Source organism: Magnolia sinica, chromosome 6 (genome assembly GCF_029962835.1).
Source record: "Magnolia sinica isolate HGM2019 chromosome 6, MsV1, whole genome shotgun sequence".
Classification (NCBI taxonomy): Eukaryota; Viridiplantae; Streptophyta; class Magnoliopsida; order Magnoliales; family Magnoliaceae; genus Magnolia; species Magnolia sinica.
Window position 1 is genome coordinate 18,378,030 of NC_080578.1, and position 20,707 is coordinate 18,398,736.

The 20,707-nt window shown below is 49.8% G+C and overlaps 1 protein-coding gene across 1 annotated transcript; it reads left to right on the forward strand.

Moving 5' to 3' along the window:
- Positions 1-1,229: 1,229 nt before the first annotated feature.
- On the forward strand, positions 1,230-2,461 carry LOC131249526 (uncharacterized). Its single transcript, XM_058250331.1, has 2 exons — positions 1,230-1,878; positions 1,968-2,461. The coding sequence occupies exons 1-2, from the start codon at positions 1,230-1,232 to the stop codon at positions 2,459-2,461; spliced, it is 1,143 nt and encodes a 380-aa protein (XP_058106314.1).
- Positions 2,462-20,707: the final 18,246 nt, after the last annotated feature.

Below are 20,707 nucleotides of genomic sequence, written 5' to 3' on the forward strand. Positions count from 1 at the left end.
GGATTAGTTTCATTTCATCCGACAGAGGGCAAGTAGCACTACCTTTTATAGCCAGCCGAGACTCGCTCATCACTAGATTCGAACAGGCCTGATCCGAGCAAGGAAGAGAGTATAAAATAAAACACCTTCCCCAAAATTCAGTAAAAAAATTCCTGATCCCGAAGATCTCTGGATCAACTGGAGTCCTAAATTGGATTGGCATCGAATCTCCAAAATATCAGGAAAGAATCCTGGCACAATGGGATCCTCCCCTCATATAAATATAAGAGACTTCAAGGGTGAAAGGTATGCAAAAAAACACACACTCTCAAACCCTTCAATACGATCCTAGTCCTGACTTTGGCATCGGAGGGTCCCCCGGCTCTAGTCAGGGTCTCCATTGTCTTCTTCCTGTGCAGGAAACGGATCCAAGGAGGGCGCACCAGATTTTTGCATCAACAAATTTAAGTATCATTCAATTGCCTTCTGTTACCTTTCTTAAAGGGCTAGTCGGTTAACAGCTTGAGTTAGCCCACTCATTTCTATGTGAAATCCACCCTGACCAGCATAAGAGTCACCTCTTTTAAGTGTAGATCTCAACAATCAGCCTCATCCATGGTTCAAGTGGACCACATGTCAACTAGAGTGGCAGGAGAACTGTCGGGCTCCCCCACCCTCCAGGCGACCTCTGGTTCGACCAGGTGCACTCAGCGGAATCGTGGAGGAAATGGACGACTAGAAAGAAAAGTTTAGGAGCTTCGAGCCAACATGAATTACATGAGGTAGATATTGGAGCAGATATAGCCCCAGCAGACACAAGTGCCCAACCAAAGGGACGGTTAACCTAATGGTGATCAACAGTTTGTCGACTCTCAACCTTCCGCACCGTGAGTTGCTCCTCAACCGAGTCAACATCCGAACCTAGTCGAGCCTGCCCCATCTGATGTTTCAGCAGCAGTTTCGTTGCCTGCCTCTGATCCACGACACGAAATAGATCGAAGGAGGTGCACCCGGCCTCCAGCAGAGGGAATGGTTGACAACGAAGAACCCTAGAAGATCGAGATCCAAAATCTACAGAAGCAGATTGCGAATTTAAAACAAAATCGTCCGACCACTCAAGCAAGATAAGAGGAGACAGAATCCCCGTTCGTGGACGACATAATGCAAGCTCGCCTACCAGATCAGTTCCCCTTGCCTCAGATTATGCCCTACACTATCCAACGGAACAAATAAAGTCATTTTAGACTTATATGGAACTGTATGATGCCTCGGATGCAGTAATGTGCCGAGCATTCTCACTTACCTTATCCAACGTCGCTCGACTTTGGTTCAAGCAACTGAAGCCGAGGTCCATTAGCTCGTTCGCAGAGCTCAGTGATGCTTTCATCGCAAACTTCCTTGGTCGTAAGAAAAGGCTCACGGCTTCAGTGCATCTAAATAACATAGTTCAAAAGGAAGGAGAGCTCCTCAAGGACTATATCAAACGTTTTAACCTCGAAGCTCTTCAAGTTCGAAAACATTCGGACGAAATAGCTCTCAACTCCATTATGCAAGGAGTAAGAGACAAACCTTTTCTCTTGTCTCTGGATAAGAATCCACAATCTACTTCGGCCGAGTTTATGACTCGGGCAGAGAAGTACACCAATGTTGAGGAAACTCGGATCCTGCAAGAAGCAGCTCAGAACAAGAATGCTTCAGCGAAGCAGTCAGCGAAAAAAGAGACTAAGTCAGTCAATATCAGTAAAAAATGGAAAGATGATCGGTCTCGAGACAAATGCAAGTCGAGCAAACAACCTGACAGCAAGTTCACGAACTACACCCCGCTCAATAAGCCGCAAGAGCAAGTCCTGATGGAAATCAAAGGTGAGAACTTCGTCAGCTGGCTGAACAAACTCCGAGGTAATCCTGATCGACGAAACAGAAATAAATATTGTTATTTTCATCAGGATCACGGACACAACACAAGCGACTGCTATAACTTGAAGCAGAAATTGAAAGGCTCATCAGAGAAGGTCACCTGGGCGAGCATGTGGACCAAGGAGCCAGGACCATGACTGCGGAAGAATGCCCAAGTGACAACCGACCCATAGAAGAAATCCGAACCATTCTCAGTGGTCATCTGGGCGGGGGCAACTCAAACAATGCTTGGAAAACCCATGTAAGGAATATGAGTTGGCCCGAGTTCGAGATCATGATTCTGGCTCAGCCTATGAAGGAGAGAAAGTTAGAAAAATATAATCTCACATTCACTGAAGAAGATGCTCGGGGGATCCACTATCGGCATGACGACGCTTTGGTCATCACCGTCACCATAACGAACCTCAGAGTCTTCAGGGTTCTCATCGACACAGGGTCGTCTACAGATGTGTTATTCACCCAGGCCTTCAATAGAATGGGAATCGAGCAGTCTTCTTTGTGCCCCGTGAAGACTCCTTTGATTGGCTTTTCTGGCAGGCAGGTCCTCCCCGAGGGAGCTATATAGCTTCCCTTCACCGCCGGAGACACACCGAGTCAAGCAACGGTAATGGTCGACTTTTTGATAGTCGACCAACCTTCGGTCTACAGCGCCATCCTCAGTTAACCCTCTCTATGTCTTCTCCAAGCTGTAGTGTTGACGTACCATTTCTAAATAAATTTCCCGACCGAGTCGGGAGTAGGAGTCGTTAAAGGTGACCAACAGGATACAAGGCGCTGCTATGCGACAGCTATGAAAGGACCAGCCGAGGTAACCACGATCGAGTCATTGGACCTTCAGGCCGAGACCCACGAGCGAGGCCAACTGGTAGAAGATCTCATCCCGGTATGTCCCTAGAGAAACCCAATATCCACCCCTAGAGAAAGTGGCCCTAATGTTAATTGTGTCTTCACAATGACTTTGAACGTACTTCCAAGAGCGCACCATCATCGTATTAACAGACCTCCCGTTGCACCAGGTTCTTTAGAAACTGGAGTCTTCCAGCCGTCTAACGAAGTGGGCAATCGAGCTCAGTGAATTCGACATCCAGTACAAGCCGAGGATAGCCATTAAAGGACAGGCTGTGGCCGACTTCATAGATGAACTCACTCCGTAAACCAATCTGCCTACCGAGCTTGTACATGAATCCGTCGATCCTCTGACTGTTATTATTCCCGCATCATTGCCCGACTCAGCCCCCTGGAACCTTTATATCGACGGCTCATCCAACTGTAAGGCAAGCAGGGTAGGAGTCGTCTTGGAAACTCCCGATCAAACCCACATGCAATATGTCTTAAGACTTAAGATTTCAAGCCTCAAACAATATCACAAAATATAAAGCTCTGTTGCTCGGTCTTCGACTAGCAGCCAGTCTGGGTGTTACATTGACGATATGCTCGTCAAAAGTATACACGCGGCCAATCATATTACCGACCTAGAAGAAATGTTCCTTTCCTCCATAAATATCAGATGAAACTTAACCCAAGCAAATGTGCTTTTAGAGTAAGCTCGGGTAAATTTCTCGGGTTTTTAGTCAGCCAACGAAGGATCGAGGCAAATCTAGAGACGATCAGGGTGTTGCTTGACATGAAATCCCCGAAAATGATTAAAGATATACAAAGATTGACTGGACGAGTAACCGCACTCAATCGCTTCCTTTCTCGAGCTACCGATAAATACCTTCCGTTCTTCAAACAACTGAAGGGACGACAAATGGTAAATTGGACGGAAGAGTGTGAAGCAGCGTTCCAGCAATTGAAGTCATATCTCGGATCTTCTCTTCTCCTATCAAAGCCTGAGCTAGGGGAAGCCTTATTGTTATATCTAGCGGTCTTCGACGCAGCCGTAAGCTCAGCCTTGATACGTGAGCATGAAGAGAAGAAATTACCAGTGTATTACGTCAGCAAAGCACTGCAACCAACAGAAACCCGATATCCACCTCTGGAGAGTGTTAGTTGTATCCTCACGACGATTTCGGCCATACTTTCAAGCACACACCATCATCATCTTAATTGACCTCCCACATCGTCAGATTCTTTAGAAACCAGAGGCTTCCGGCCACCTAACAAAGTGGGCAATTAAGCTCAGTGAATTCGACATCCAATACAAGCCGAGGGTAGCAATTAAAAGACAAGTCATGGTTGACTTCATAGTTGAAGTTACCCCACAAACCGATTCACCTACCAAGCTTGCAGATGAGCCAGCCAATCAGTCGACGACTGCCACTCCCGAGTCATCTCCCGACCCACCCTACTGGCAGCTTTTCGTCGATAGCTCATCCAACTCTAAGGCAAGCGGGGCAGGAGTCATCCTGAAAACCCCGATCAAACCTACATGCAATGTGCTTTAAGACTTGAATTTCAAGCCTCGAACAATATAGCAGAATACGAAGCCCTATTGCTCAACCTTCGAATAGCAGCCAATTTGGGTGTTACTCACCTTAACGTATTTAGTAACTCACAGTTGGTCGTCAATCAGGTTACTAGCGTGTACCAAACACGTAAAGAGCAGCTGAAAGCTTAAATGAAGAAAGCCAAAGAACTGATCGACAGTTTTCAACAATGTACTGTCATTCAAATCCCTCGAACAAAAAATGCTAAAGCCGACCTATTGGCGAAACTTGCCTTTGCCGACAAGGACGATATACTCAGGTCCATTCCAATCGAGTACGTCGCTAAGCCGAGCATTGACGACCCGCCTAGCTTGACCGTACACTCGATCAATTTGGAACTTGTTTGGCTTGACCTGATCGTCCAGTATATCAACAATGAGAAGTTGCCTGAAGATCGCGCCGAGGCTCGGCGGTTGAAAATCTGAGCCTCCTGGTACATCATACACAATGGGGTACTACATAAGAAAGGATTTTTCATGTAGTGTGGGAAATTCATAAAGGGATTTGTGGAAATCACTCGTGAGGACGATCGCTCGCGCATAAGGTTCTGTGGCAAGGGTATTACTGGCCGACCATTCAACACGACGCTCGCAAACTCGTCCAGAGTTGTGACAAATGCCAACAATTCGCGGTCATCCCGAGACAGCCACCCAAGGAACTGACCCCTATGGCCAATCCTTAGCCATTCGAGCAGTGGGGAATTAACATCATCGGACCGTTCCCTTTGGGGAAAGGCCAGACCAAGCTTGCCGTTGTTACGGTGGATTACTTCACTAAGTGGACCGAAGCCGAACCATTAGCTAGGATAACCGAATAAAAGATCACAGATTTTATCTGAAAAAATATCATCTGCCGATTCGGGATACCTCGGACCATTATTATCGACAACAGGAAGCAATTCGACAACAGGCAATACCGAGAGATGTGCGACAATCTCGGAATAAGAAATGTCTACTCGTCCCCCCATCATCCTCAGACGAATGGACAGGTCGAGGCAATCAACAACATCATCAAACAACACCTCCGAACCAAACTCGACCGAACCAAGGGAGCGTGGGCCGAAGAACTTCCTAAAATTCTATAGGCATACTGAACCACTGCTTGCACCGCCACGGGAGAAACTCCCTTCTCCCTTGCATATGGATCGAAAGCCATCACTCCAGTTGAGATCAGACTACCTTTAGCTCGAGTCAGTTTGTTTAATGAAGAAGACAATGAGGAATTGTTGGCTCTCGGACTCGACCTCTTGGAAGAACGAAGAGAAAGAGCTTGGCTACGAATGATGGCTCGGCAGCGACAAGTAGCCCGGTTCTACAATGCCCGAGTCAAGGTTAGGCGCTTCCGAGTGAGAGACATAGTCATCCAAAAAATGTTCCTAAACACTAAGGTGGTTGGTACAGGCATACTGGGACCCAATTGGGAAGGACCCTATATTATCTCGAGCACCATCAAACCCGAAACATATCGGTTAGAAGATCTAACTGGGTAATTACTTTCTCATCCTTGGAATGCCAAGCATTTAAAAATATACTATCCCCAGGTCGGTCGTTGAGCGACTGGTTAAATTCTATTATCAGACGAGCAAAAAATGAAAAGCATGTAAAATTTTCAAATGAATGTGAAAATCAAATATATTGATTCATCAGTATGAGTTTTAAATTAGATTACATTAGTTCCCAGTTTCGAATTACATTGACAAAGTGACAAGGAAAGACGCAAAAAAAAAGTTGGCCGAGATAAGTGATGTTCCCCCCCCCCCCTCCGGTTGCAAATGCTCTCGAGTACGGCTTGAATCCTGGTGTGCTTGAAGTGGTTAAAGCTTTGCAATCCAAAATTAGCTTCAATATTCACTAGGAGCTAACTCAGGAGGTGACTCGGATTCAACTGCTGCCTCTACTCAGATCAACCACTGGCGCCGCCTCAGGAGCAGCCTCGGAAGTAATCTCAAGATCAGGCACCGCCATACCAAATGACCCAGCTGCCCCGGCATCCAGATCGTTAGACCCAGAGTCGCTCTCGTCGAATCCCGAGAGATCAAGTTCATGGAAGGACAACTTCATCAGGTCCATGCACTTGGCATAGCCATCCTGATACAAGCGGTCCCGCTCATCCAAATACTCATGGGATTTTAGATAGGCCTATACGGCCTGGACCTTAGCATGGGCAATGGCACCCTTAATCTCGGTCCTAAGCCGAGCCAACTTCTCTTCAGAGGAGACATAAGCCTGGTGATTCCGCCGGCTCTCCTCCTGGGCCTCTTTCAATTGCAAGGTCAAACGAGCACTCTCGACGGTGGCCCCCTCGAGAGCCTGCCTGGAAGCTCCTAAGTCGCTAGTCATTATGTTGAGTCGAGTCACAACAGCAGCTAGTTGTGCTTCCGCCTCCTCGGCCCGTTTCTGAGCATCGGCCAGATACGAGCAAGCCCTGAGCGCACAAGGGGTAAACTGCAAAAGGAAAATAAAAGGTTAGCCAAGCCTAAGGAAACCGACAAAGCAAGTGCAAAGTTCAGCTCTTACCTCGAGAAGCATCTTCGTCATATGGGAGAGAGTCCGCCTCGGGAAGAGCTTCGAAGAGGGCAGCGAAGTCCTTTTCACTCCCATGGGAGATCGCCCAAGGGAGCATGTCCTGAACGGCCCGTTGGAAGATCGACGACTCCTATTGAGTCGTCTCCCCTCCTGATGGCTCCTCCCTTCTCTGCTCCTCCCTTTGTTCCTGAGCCGGCTGGACAGCCCCTCGGGACTTAGAAGCTACCACCTCCGCCGCTCCTGCTCCTTCCCCCAAGTCAGGAACAATCACAATCGGGACGGCCGGGTTAGTCTGCCCCTTAGTATTTGAAACCATCTTCGGCCTCTTCGAAAGCCGAGGCTTTGACCTTGGAGGGGCCTTCATTTTGGAAGGCGGACGGAGGAAGGGACGAGCCTCAGCCATTTCTACATCAACCACAAGATGAGTCAAACAAGAATCAAAGGGAATAAAGAAGGGTAGCTAGAAAGTACCTGTTAAGGCCGAGTCCAAACTCGATTCAAAAAGATGCTCCGGCTGGAGAAGCCTCTTCCAAGACCTTTGCTCCAGACTCAGCACCTTCAGATCTTTGATCCGAGCTAAAGTGCCGACTCCGAGACTGGGCTTATGCTTGGGAATATCTGCGAAATATACACGGTCAGACTCAAAGACTTAAAATTATGGGAAGATGGAGAAAAGAGCGCACGCTGAGTCACCTGTTTGGGAGAATACCCGAGGAACGTGAAGTCGATGGGCCCAGGCTCGGTAGTCTCCCAGCGACCACACGTCCAAAACCATCTATCTCTCCAATGCTTATTGGAAGTAGGAGGGTCAGTTATCAAAGGTCCGCCCTTATTTCGCCAAGCACACAAAAAATACCAGTCGGGCTACTACAGGTTCGGCCGTACTTAGTACAGATAGAAAAACTCATCGACAGTCAGTGAGGGCCGCTCCATCTCAATCCACAACACTGCGCATCCAAACAAGTTCCTCCACCTGTTCGGAACTATCTTCCCAAGTGCTATTCGTAGTCGGGAAAGCAAATCCTAAACTATCCCTTGAAGAGGCAGACGCAAGCCACACTGCAAAGCGACCTGAAAAATCGCGATCATCCTGGTAGGAGGACGGTCAGGTAGTTCATTTGGGAGAGTGAGGCGAAGAATGACCGAGTCCGGAACATGGTACCCGACCTTGATCTTGTCTAGTTCTGCCTTGGTTAGAACAGAGGGAACGGGACCCTTCTGTTCGTCCTCGACCTCCTCTCCCTCGGCTGCTGACTCAGCAGCACTTGGCACTTTCTGGGCAATGACCGACTCACTAACTCCTTTGGCCGTCTTACCCTCTTCCCCCTCTGCTTCCTCCTCAAGAGGATTGGGCCTACCAGGGGTAGTCACCAATGACGCCCCTCTGCGAGATGAACCCGTTAGGACTAGGTACTCTGCTGAAAATCCCGCCATCTTTTCGGAGTGTCAGAAAGCAGCATTGGCAGTTACAGCCATCTCCGCCAACAATGAAGGTGATTCCGAAACGTCCTAAAAACATCTCGCTTCACCTTTGTCACCAGAAGCTCCCTCTCGGGGGCTCAAGAATACTTGCATTGTCACTACAATTGAAAGCAAAAGGGAGGGAGAGAGTTACAAACTCACCGAAGGTAGCAGGAGTGGCTGAAGAAAAGATGGAACGTGGGAGCAGGAGTCGGAAACGAAAGGGCAAAAATGGCGAAAATGGTGGAAAACAGTGGAAAACGCGTGCGCGGAAATGGGAGCCCGGCATCTCGCTCCCCCTTTTATAGCCTTGCCACATAGCAAGTGCATTTAAGGAGGAGTCGAGTCGACGCCTGCTTCGACTCCCCTGCTCGACATGTGGCACGCTTCGGGCGATGCAAGCACATTTTTCACCACGTGTCTGGCTCTCATAAGGCGAAAAGATGTTTTGGCGGCTTCCCGCTCGAGCGGCCTTGGTTGATGAATCGACGCATGTTCTGAACGATATAAAATGCCTCGACATCTACACTGGCCGCTTAAGGAGGAGTCGAGTTGACACCTGCTTCCGATCCCCTGCCCGACATGTGGCGCGATTTGGGCGACGTGAGCACCTTTTTCGCCATGTGTCCGGCTCTCATAAGGTGAAAAGACATCCTGGCAGCTTCCCACTCATGCGGTCTTGATCAACGAACTGACGCGTATTCTGGACGATATAGAACACCTGCAAGTAATAAATGTTCCATCATAAAGTCGGTCCCAGCTCAAGCCGACTCAACAACTCTCTACTCCTTAGCATCAACAAAGTTGATGTAAGGAGTAGGGGGGCTTACTTTTGAGAAAAAGTAGTACAAGTCTAGAGACTCGGATATGGAATAGACCAACTCTACTGACACCGCCCGAGATCTCGAGGCAACAAGCCTGACCGAGGCACGTATACCCAAAGCCTAAAGGAGAGACTTAACTCAGATTAAAAGGAACCAATCCTATCCAAGACTTACAAAGTCCTGAGCCATAAGACAGAATCTATGAGATGCACTAAGTTAGCTTGATAAATGACGCAGTAACATTCAAAGAGGCCGATTGAGGCCTAAAGTTCAGAAGCCACACCACCGACCATAAAACCGACCCATTTTGAGGACGGTTATAGGGTCGGTAATCGGATCAAGAAAGCACACTGATTATGGATCAGTTTCATCTCATCTGACAGAGGGCAAGTAGCACTACCTTTTATAGCCAACCGAGACTCGCTCATCAGTAGAGTTGGCTAGGCCCGATCCGAGCAAGGAAGAGAGTGTAAAATAGAACACCTTCCCGGAAATCCAGTAAAAAGATCCCCGATCCAGAAGATCTCGGGATCGACTGGAGTCCAAAATTGGATTGGCACAAAATCTCCAAAATATCGGGAAAGAATCCTCGTATGGCGGGATCCTCCCTCTCCTATAAATAGGAGAGACTCCAAGGGTGAAAGGTACGCAAAAACTCTCTCTCCCTCTTCTTCTTGTTATCATTCATCTGAATCTAATTAGTACATGCAGAGTGGATTCACAAGGATTGAAAGTCATCATTCGGTCTTAAATCAGTTGAAGCCTTGAAAGTTAATTTAGTTGTTTTAAGGATTATTATTATTTTTAGTTGTGGTCTTTACATGAGACTCACAAGAATCATGTGTCATACATGCGTGGGGCATCCAATAAGCATTTAAATAGAGCGGGCACCGCACATGACGACTTGACTTGGCAAACTCGACTCGTCCAATTCGTTCAGACCCGACTCGATTCAAACCGAGTGGGTGAGTCAATTTGAACCGAGTCGACTTCGTCAATCGAACTCGGAATCGTCGAGTTCGGGTCACTTAGTAACTTGACTCAACTTGACCCGAAATCCAACTCGGTGTTGATCAACTTGATCCAAAAATAAATCAATACATATATTAAAAATAAAAGATAAAAAATCAAATCTAACATTTTAGATTTGAAATGCCCTGTAGTTGATGGAGGTTGCAATTTTGACAAGTGTACCTAGGTTTTGAGTTGTGATTTCAGCCGTGGATATCCATTGCACTCAATCCGGCTCGGTGCCAACTTGACCCAACTCAATGCCAACTCGACGATTGATACTCATGACCGGACTCGGTGCAGGTTGGTGAGCCAAACTAGGACTCGAGATCAAGTCGAGGCATGCGGAACTCGGTACTAAGTCGGTCGAGTTCGGGTCAGTCTATTTCAAAACCGGATTGAGTCGGGTCGGCCCTAACTCGGTCGACTCGGATTCCCGACTCTAGCTTTAGATGATCGGTTTTGCGGGGATTATTAGATACTCAAATTGCCTACGACGCTTCATATACGAGGCACACGTCGGGTGTATTGACCCAAATTAATAGGGAATTTGTTGCCAATAAAGGTTCATTTGGCCAACACGTAGATCATTCATGAAGAGAAGTTGATCGACCACGGCCATTGATTTTGGATAAGTGTTGATCATCTATAGATGTTTACGATTGATCACAACCATTGATTTGTGGTGGCAACGTGTCCATCATAACCCCAGGATATTGATGCCCCAATACAACAGATTCCCTTTTTTAATCTTTATTCTTCCTTGTCTTTTACACTTACCCTCCAATTCCATCGTCCATGGAGGGGAAGGAATCGTCTGCAACAAATGTTTTAGCCGATCAGTACAACTCCCATGCTCGTGGGACACGCCATCTTAGATGTGTGATAGCCAAGCCGTCCATTACGTAGCAAACCTTATGTTCACCGCAAATGCGGAAGATTAGCCCAATAAAAACTAACATGGCCCTTTGTTGATGCAAATGTCAGTTCGTCCTCCTTTGACCCTTGTATGCCTGCACAAAAAGAGGACAAAGGAGACCCAGCTCGAGCAGGGGACCCTCCGATGCCAAAGTCGGGCTGGACTCGGGGTCTCAAAGTATTGAAAGGTTTTTTTAGAGGGAATTTGTTTCGTACCTCTCAAGGTGACAGGGGTCCTCCTTTTATAGCTGCTGGGGTCCTCCTGATATTGAGCGCGGGATCTTCTCCTGGTATCACGGAGATAGGATCGTGCCCATCTTGAGCCGTCATCCGATCCCGTGAGCTTCGGGGTCGGAGATCTTATCCCAAGATATCCGGGATGAGATCTGACCTAGCGACGGTCGGTCTTGTAAGGTGGTCCGCCCGACACATGCCCGGAACGCTGATAAGTCGTCCGAACCGACTCAACCGTTGTCTCGGTTTAGCGAACCATGCCTCGGATTCGACACATCCTTCGGTGACCCGAGGTATTAAGTCCGAGTCTCGAGGCATTAAGTCCGAGTCTTCGGACTTGTATTTTTGTCCCCAACAGTAAGCCCCCCTACTCCGTGTGCTTCATATGACACTAAGGAGTAACGAGTTTGGAGTCGGTTCGTAACTCAGTCCGAGATGAGTCGTGGTCATTAAATGCATTCCGTAAGGCCTTTAATGGGAGACGGTTCAGCTCCTGACATCGCATGCGCCGTCAGCCGTCAAATCGCACATCCCGTCAACGAAGATTGGACACGTAGCAAAGGTATTATTGTCGCCAGCCGACGTGCGCCACGTGTCGAATGAGGGAATCGATGCAGGCGTCGAATCATTTCCCCATTAATTGTCTCTGCCGTATGGCGACCTTATATAACGTCAGGGGCCCCGCACTTTAAACTTTTACTGCTCTTGCCATTCCCGCTCCGCATTTTCTTTGGGGTTTGCATAACCTTTCATCTCCTTCTTTTCGTTTCTCCTAACCGTCGGTGCCTCTTTCCGCCATTTCCGTTTTCCTTTCTCCCTCCGGTGAGTTTCTCCTTCCTCTTTATTAGATATTAATGGCGGATAGGAGTTCTCAAAGTCCCCAGGGGGGGGCTTCCGGAGACGAAGGCGAAGCGCAACGTTTTTGGAACGTTGCGGAATCGCCTTCCTTACTGACGGAGATAGCAGTGGACGCCAACGCTGCTTGTCTACCGGAGAGAGTCACCGAAGCTCCGGCGGAGCGCCCTGCTTCCGTCGTTCCTTCTCGGGGCGGGTCATCTCTATTAACCCGCCCGGGAAGGCCTAACTTGCAAAGGGACATGGAGGAAGATGAGGAGGAAGAAGATGAAATTTTAATCGCCGAAGGAACCCCTGATCTTGCTCCCGTTGGTGAATCGGCGCAGGCCGAGTCTAAAGAAGGATCGGGGGAGGATTTAAGCGGTCCGGTTCCCTCGGTCTTGACTGAGACGGACTGGACAGAATCCGAGTCGGGTACCATATTCCCGAGTAGGTCATCACCTATCTCCCCCCCGAATGACCTGCCGGATCACCCTCCTGCTGGGGCAGTCGCAATTTACCAAGTATCGATGCAGTGCGGCTTGCGTCTGCCCCTTCAGACCATCGTTCGGGGAGTTTTATCTCGCATACAGATTGCCCGGGGGCAGATAGTCCCGAATGGGTGGAGGAACTTACTCGGATGTGCGGTGTTGTGGGCTGAGATGGAACAGCCACCACTTACAGTCGACGAATTTCTCCACCTGTATCAAGTACGGGTAAATCCGAACTATCCCGGCTTCTACGTCTTCGCTGCTTGGCGAGGCGGAGGCGGTTCCCTGATAACCGACCCTCCCACTTCCAACAAACACTGGAGAGAGCGTTGGTTTTGGGCATGTGGTCGCTGGGAGACGGATGAATCCGGGTCCTACGAGGCTCGTGTCCCTCGGGCGTTCCAAAGAGCAGGTGACTTGGGTCTTCTCTCCCTCTCGCCCCCTTATTTTTATTTTTATTTTTGTAATATTCTGAGTCTGACGAGCTTATGTTTGGCAGTCCAAAGAAGCGGCCGAAGCTCGGCACCACTGCCTCGGCTCGGATCAAAGAGTTGAGGTCGTTGGATTCGAAGAATAGGTCTTGGAAGGTGCTTCTACAGCAGGAGCGCCTTCATCTTGCAGTCTGGACTCGGAGGTTACAGGTAATTGAGAATGAATCTTTTGGATTTCCGAATTTCCCTCGACTTACTTCGCCATAACTTATTCTCTAGTTTTTTTTTTTACAGATCTGCCGAAGCTCGTCCCAACCTCGGGATCACCTCGAACCGGAGATGGCTGGAGCTCGTCCGCCCTTAGGCCGATCCACGAAGTTGAAGGCTCCTCCGCGTCAGTTCTTCTTTCGGAGCCTCGGCGCCGAAGAGGCAAAGGGTGCGGAAGGAGAAAGAGCCAGCTCTGCCCCTTCCGTCGTCGTAATCCCGACCCGGACGAAAGGGCGGAAGAGACGGCGGTCGCTGCCCTCAGGCGGATCCTGACTCGGCACGCGTTGAGACGGATGTTCCGAGTCGGGAGGAGGAGACCGGGGCCGCGTCCTCCAGGGGGGAGGGAGAGACGAGGACCGCGTCCTCCCGAGGGGAGGGGACGAACCAGGAGGGGCCGTCATTCCTGCAGCAAGTGGTGTCGGGGATGGTTCCATGGGCCCTGGCCCACGGGTGTGAAAGAGAGTTCGTGAAACTCTACAACGCCCCGTCGTCGCAGACCGTCAGCCACGCTGCCCGGATGCTTTTTGAACTCGCTCCTTGTTTAATCAAGGCCAGCAAGGAGCTATCCTCAACTCATCGACTGCAGGCTCTTCTGTCTGAGGTCGAAGGTCGACGCGAGGAGGCCGAGGTCCGGGTCGGCGTCCTGACGGGCGAGGCGTCCCTTGCCCGGAAGGCTGCCGAAGACGCGAGGGCAGAGGCGGCTTCCTCCAGAAGAGCCCTGGACGAAGCGAAGGCAGAGGTCGCTCAGGCAGTGGCTCGACTCTCCAAAGCTGAAGAGGAGAATCAGCGAGTTCTAGCAGTCCATGCTTCGTGCGCGGATGATTTAGCTCGGGCTAAGCTTGAGGCGGCGGAGCACATTCAGCAGGCCGTCGAGAAGACTCGGGAGGCCGAGAGGGCTAGGGACCAAGCCGTCCAAGCATTCCTCGAGTCGGCGGAGTTCGAGGATGAAAGGGACCGCTTGTTCCAAAGCGGATATCTGGAATGCGTCAAGGACATAAAGAAATCCTTCCCTGACCTTGACCTTTCAGAAATCGAGGGTGGAGCAGCCTCGGGATCCGAGAACCCGGACGCCACTGCTGAAGATACTGCTGGGGACGAGGCCGGTGCATGAGGACCGTTCCTGGGGCCCTTGGACATATATATATATATTTTTTTGCTTTGATGTATTCGCTTGCTTTGTACTTACATATGTTTTGATGAATGAAAGAGATCTTCGCTCGCTTTGTACTTACATATGTTTTGATGAATGGAAGAGAAATGCCTATCTTTACTTATTCGACTTGGCTTTATCCTTTCTTAGTTCAGAGTCTTTAATCGTTGAAGACAGAACTAGGGATAGTAGACTTTGAGGTGTTCAGCGTTCCAAGGGTGGGGCAACGGTTGTCCGTTTAGGTCTTCTAGCTGATACGTTCCCGGTCTAATGGTGCCCGAGACGATGTAGGGTCCTTCCCAGTTGGGTCCCAGTGTACCCGAACCAAATTCCTTGGTGTTAGAAAACACTTTTCGAAGAACCATATCCCCCATTCGAAATCTTCTAATCCTAACTCGGGTGTTGTAGAACCGAGCCACTTGTCGCTGCCGCGCCTCCGTGCGCAGCCGTGCCACTTCTCTTTGTTCGTCCAGAAGGTCAAGTCCGAGTGCAAGGAGTTCTTCGTTTGCTTCTGCATTGAACGTGGTGATCCGAGCCGAAGGTAATCCGATTTCAACGGGAGTGACGGCTTCCGAGCCATAGGCTAGTGAAAATGGGGTCTCCCCTGTGGCTGTTCGAGCGGTGGTACGGTAGGCCCAAAGAATTTTCGGGAGCTCTTCGGCCCACGCTCCTTTAGCTCGGCCAAGCTTGGTCCGAAGATGTTGCTTGATAATCTTATTAACCGCCTCAACTTGTCCGTTGGTTTGAGGATGATGAGGCGAAGAATAAACGTTTCTGATTCCGAGGTTGTCGCACATCCCGCGAAAGCTTCTGTTATCAAATTGCCTTCCATTGTCTGTAACAATGGTACGGGGTACCCCGAATCGGCAGATAATGTTTTTCCATACAAATTCGGTGATCTTCTGCTCGGTTATTTTAGCTAATGGTTCTGCCTCGGCCCACTTCGTGAAATAGTCAACCGCCACCACAGCAAACTTGGTCTGACCTTTTCCCATAGGGAGCGGTCCTATGATGTCGATGCCCCACTGTGCGAAAGGCCAGGGACCGGTCATCGGCGTTAGTGCTTCGGGCGCTTGCCTCGGAATTGCCGCGAACCGTTGGCATCTGTCGCATTTTTGAACGAGCTCGCGGCCGTCGTGTTGGATAGTGGGCCAGTAGTATCCCTGTCGTAGGACCTTGTAGGCGAGGGATCGCCCTCCAGAGTGGTTTCCGCAGATTCCTTCATGAATTTCCCGTAACACATAGTTTGCCTCGCTGGGTTTGAGGCACCGCAGCAACGGGGCGTAGTAACCTTTCTTGTAGAGGGTTCCGTTGAATATGGTATAACGGGAGGCTCGAATCTTAATTCGTCGAGCCTCGGCACGATCCTCGGGCAACTTTCCTTCGTTAAGGTATTGGCGGATTGGATCAATCCAGGAAGGTTCCGAGTCGATTGTACTGACAGCCTCGCTAATTGGTTCGTCTATGCTTGGCTTGTCAACGTATTCGACAGGGACGGACCTGGGTATCTCATCTTCATCGGCTGAGGCGAGCTTTGCTAACAAATCGGCTTTGCTGTTTTCCGCACGAGGGATCCGAGTGACACGACAGAATTGAAATCCGTTGATAAGTTCCTTTGCTTTCTGCATGTATGCCCTTAGCTGGTCTTTTCGTGTCTGGTATACACCGGTAACTTGGTTAACAACCAACTGAGAGTCGCTGAAAACACTTAGGTGCGTGACCTCCATGCTAGCGGCGAGTCGGAGGCCGAGTAACAACGCTTCATATTCCGCCGTATTGTTCGACGCTTGGAACCCAAGTCGTAAGGCGTACTGTATATAGGTATGATCGGGGGTTTCAAGCACAACCCCAGCCCCACTGGCCTTCGAGTTGGAAGAACCGTCGACATACAGATTCCACGGAATAGGGCAAGGGGGAGCGGTCGAGGTCGGAACTGCACCGTCCTTCGGTGTATCATTTACTGAAAGTTCGGTTGAAGACGTTCCCTCGGCGATAAAATCAGCTACGGCTTGCCCTTTGATTGCTGCCTTTGGTCGGTATTGAATATCAAACTCACTCAGCTCGATAGCCCATTTGGTGAGTCGGCCGGAAGCTTCTGGTTTCTGCAGTACCTGGCGAAGCGGAAGGTCGGTCATTACTATGATGGTGTGGGCATGGAAATACGGCCTAAGTCGCCGAGAGGAAGTTATTAAAGCCAAGGCCACTTTTTCCAAGCTTGGGTATCTCGTTTCTGCTGGCAATAACGCTTTGCTGACGTAGTAAACCGGCAGTTGCTTCCCTTCGGATTCTCGTATCAAAGCCGAGCTCACCGCTGCCTCGGATACCGCTAGGTAGAGGAGCAACGACTCCCCCGGTTCGGGTTTTGATAAGAGAGGTGCAGAACCGAGATATGATTTTAATTGCTGGAATGCTGCTTCACACTCTTCTGTCCAACCCATCGCTTGTCTTCCTTTCAATTGTTTGAAGAAAGGGAGACACTTATCCGTTGCTCTGGACAGGAACCGATTAAGTGCTGCGACTCGTCCAGCCAACCTTTGGACGTCCTTAATGGTTTTGGGGGATTCCATATCAATCAGAGCCTTTATCTTCTCAGGGTTTGCCTCTATTCCTCGTTGACTGACCAAGAAACCGAGGAATTTACCGGAGCCTACTCCAAAAGCACATTTACTTGGATTTAGCTTCATCCAGAACTTCCGTAGGATTAGAAACATTTCTTCCAAATTATTCACATGATCAGCCGCGTGTATGCTTTTAACGAGCATGTCGTCGATGTATACTTCCATGGTTCGGCCTATAAGCCGAGCAAAGATTTTGTTAACTAACCTTTGATAAGTTGCGCCGGCATTCTTCAGACCAAATGGCATCACTCGGTAACAATAAAGGCCTTTGTCGGTGACAAAGGTCGTTTTTGATTTATCTGTTTGATGCATTACAATTTGATTATATCCTGAATATGCATCCATGAAACTAAGGAGCTCATGTCCGGCTGTACTGTCTACTAGCTGATCTATCCTCGGAAGCGGAAAGCTATCCTTGGGGCAGGCTTTATTTAAGTCGGTATAGTCAATACAGACTCGCCACTTCCCGTTGGATTTCTTTACAAGCACGACATTCGCGACCCACTCTGGATAGTGTATTTCTTCTATGAAATTAGCCTGGAGGAGTTTGTTGACTTCTTCTTCGATGATAGCGTATCGTTCAGGGCCGAGCGGTCGCCGCTTCTGTCGGATCGGTCGATACGACGGATCGATGTTGAGTCGGTGGGTCACCACAGAGGGGTCGATCCCGGGCATATCTTCATGACCCCAAGCAAAGACGTCGGCGTACCTACGGAGCAGGGCTATCAGCTTTTCTTTCAAAGGGGACTGCAGAGACGAGCCAATTCGTACCGTCTTGGATCCATCTGTCTCGACCAAGGGGACAGAGACAAGATCCTCGACCGGCTGTCCTCGTTCATAATTCTCGCCCCGAGGATCCAACGATTCGATCGTTAATATGTTGGTCGGACTTTTGTCGGCGGCTCCTTTTACGGCTATCATGTAACATCGCCTCGCATCCTGCTGGTCTCCTTTGACAATCCCGACTCCCGACTCGGTCGGGAATTTCATTGAAAGATGGTATGTGGATACCACGGCCTGGAGGAGACTCAATGAAGGACGGCCGAGTATTGCGTTGTATACTGAGGGTTGATCGACGACAGGAAGTCAACCATCATCGTCGTCTGATGTGGGGCGCTGCCAGCAGTGAGTGGTAACGAGACAATCCCTTCAGGCAGTACCTGTCCTCCGGAAAAACCGATCAACGGGGTCCGAACTGGGCGCAGTGTGGATCGTTCGATCCCCATTTTGTCGAAAGCTTGGGTAAATAACACGTCTGCAGATGACCCCGTATCGACGAGTATCCGAAACACTTTTCGGTTAGCGATCGCCAAGGAGACGATCAGCGCATCATCGTGGGGGTGATGGATACCTCGGGCGTCTCCCTCAGTGAACGATATGCAATATCTTTCTCTTTTCCTTTCTTTTGATGGCCGATCTATAATCATGAGCTCGGACTGAGGCTGACTAAGTTTTCGTGCGTGGTTCCTTCGCGCGTTGTTTGAGTCGCCCCCACATTGTGGACCGCCGATGATCGTCCGGATTTCTTCCATAGGCTGACTCTCGGTCGGGCGCGCCTCAGATGCCCCAGCTTTGACCATATGTTCTCTGAGTCGGCCGTCTTTTATGAGTCGTTCGATCTCTTCTTTTAAGTGACGGCAATCACTTGTGTTATGCCCGTGATCGCGGTGATAATGGCAGTACTTATCCTTGTCCCGCCGATTAGGATTACTCCTGAGCTTATTGGGCCAGCTAACAAAGCCTTCGTTTTTTATTTCCATCAGCACCTCTTCCCGAGTCTTATTCAGGGGAGTATATGTGGAAAATTTTCGATCCGGCCGTTTTCCTGACCTTCGCTCGTCACGCGCTTGATCCTCTTTGCGTTTCCTTCCTCCGGCCGAGTCGGCTTCTTTTTTGGCCGACTCTTTGGCCGAGGTTTTAGTTTCACGCAGGATTCGCGCTTCCTCGGCGTTGGCATATTTATCGGATCGTGCCATAAACTCTGCCAGAGTATCGGGCGGAGTCTTGTCTAGAGATGCCAGGAATGGCTTATCCCTAACTCCTTGCATGAGTGCATTGAGGGCCGTTTCTTCCGAATGTTTTCGAACTTGAAGGGATTCGAAATTAAAACGCTTGATGTAATCTTTTAGTAGCTCTCCCTGCTTCTGAACTACGTTATTCAGATGTGCAGGGGGCTTTAATTTCTTCTTTCCGCCGATGAAGTTGGTGAGGAAGGCGTCGCTCAGCTCAACGAATGAACTGATGGACTTTGGTTTCAACTGTTTGAACCACAGTCGAGCTACATCGGTCAATGTAAGAGAAAAGGCCCGACACATTACTGCATCCGAGGCATCGTGGAGTTCCATATAGGTTCTGAAGCACTCAATATGCTCGGTCGGGTCGGTTTTGCCGGTGAAAGGAGTGATTTGAGGTAATCGAAACCTCTCGGGCAACCGGGCCTTCAGTACCGAGTCTACAAAGGGGGACGCTTTCGCTTCGGACCCGGTTGAATATACATTCCGGCCGTGCTTTATGTCCGCCATCTCTTTTGCCATCTCTTCCCGCACTTCTTTTTTGAAATTTTGAATGTCGGCTTTCCATGGTTCGCTGCTTTCTGCCGTGCCTTCCATGGAAGGGCGATTGCGCCTTCTTCGCTCTATTTCGTGCCGAAGATCAGTCGGGAGCAGGGAAGCGTTGGCTGACTGCGCCGGAGATGGTTCGGATCCGACTTGGGGTTGGCTTGGGCGGACAGACTGCGGCGCGGGAGGTTGAGGATCAACCGCCGCCGTCGGCGGCTCCCCTTGAGGATGCGGGAGTGGCTGCATTTGCTGCTGATACATTCGTTCCAGCATCTGCTTCATCATATTCATATCGGAGCGGATTTCTTGAACCTCCTTGTCCAACCGCCCATCGTCGCGACCCCGCTGATTGTTGCTTGTTCCAGTCGCCCCTCGTCGGCGGTTGTTAGGTAGGTTATGGGCTGCGGGGAGCGATTGGGCCCGGTGGCCCTGTAATCGCGTTCTCATTCAAATCTTCTTCTGGGACCGTCCTTCTAGTCATCACCATTGGACTCAGTATAGAGATACGAGATGGCTTTTTGCACGTTCCCACAGACGGCGCCAAACTGTTGATGCAAATGTCTGGTTCGTCCTCCTTTGACCCTGGTATGCCTGCACAGAAAGAGGACAAAGGAGACCCTGGCTCGAGCAGGGGACCCTCCGATGCCAAAGTCAGGCCTGGACTCGGGGTCTCAAAGTATTGAAAGGTTTTTAGAGGGAATTTGTTTTGTCCCTCTCAAGGTGACAAGGGTCCTCCTTTTATAGCTGCTGGGGTCCTCCTGATATTGAGCGCGGGATCTTCTCCTGGTATCACGGAGATAGGATCGTGCCCATCTTGAGCCGTCATCCGATCCCGTGAGCTTCGGGGTCGGAGATCTTATCCCAAGATATCCGGGATGAGATCTGACCTAGCGACGGTCGGTCTTGTAAGGTGGTCCGCCCGACACATGCCCGGAACGCTGATAAGTCGTCCGAACCGACTCAACCGTTGTCTCGGTTTAGCGAACCATGCCTCGGATTTGACACATCCTTCGGTGACCCGAGGTATTAAGTCCGAGTCCCGAGGCATTAAGTCCGAGTC

Excerpts from the sequence above, each read along its gene's own strand:
- LOC131249526 (XM_058250331.1), top strand. The coding sequence starts at position 1,230 with ATGGAACTGTATGATGCCTCGGATGCAGTAATGTGCCGAGCATTCTCA. Across the intron at positions 1,879-1,967 it reads CTGGCTGAACAAACTCCGAG|AAATTGAAAGGCTCATCAGA; the intron begins GTAATCCTGATC and ends AACTTGAAGCAG.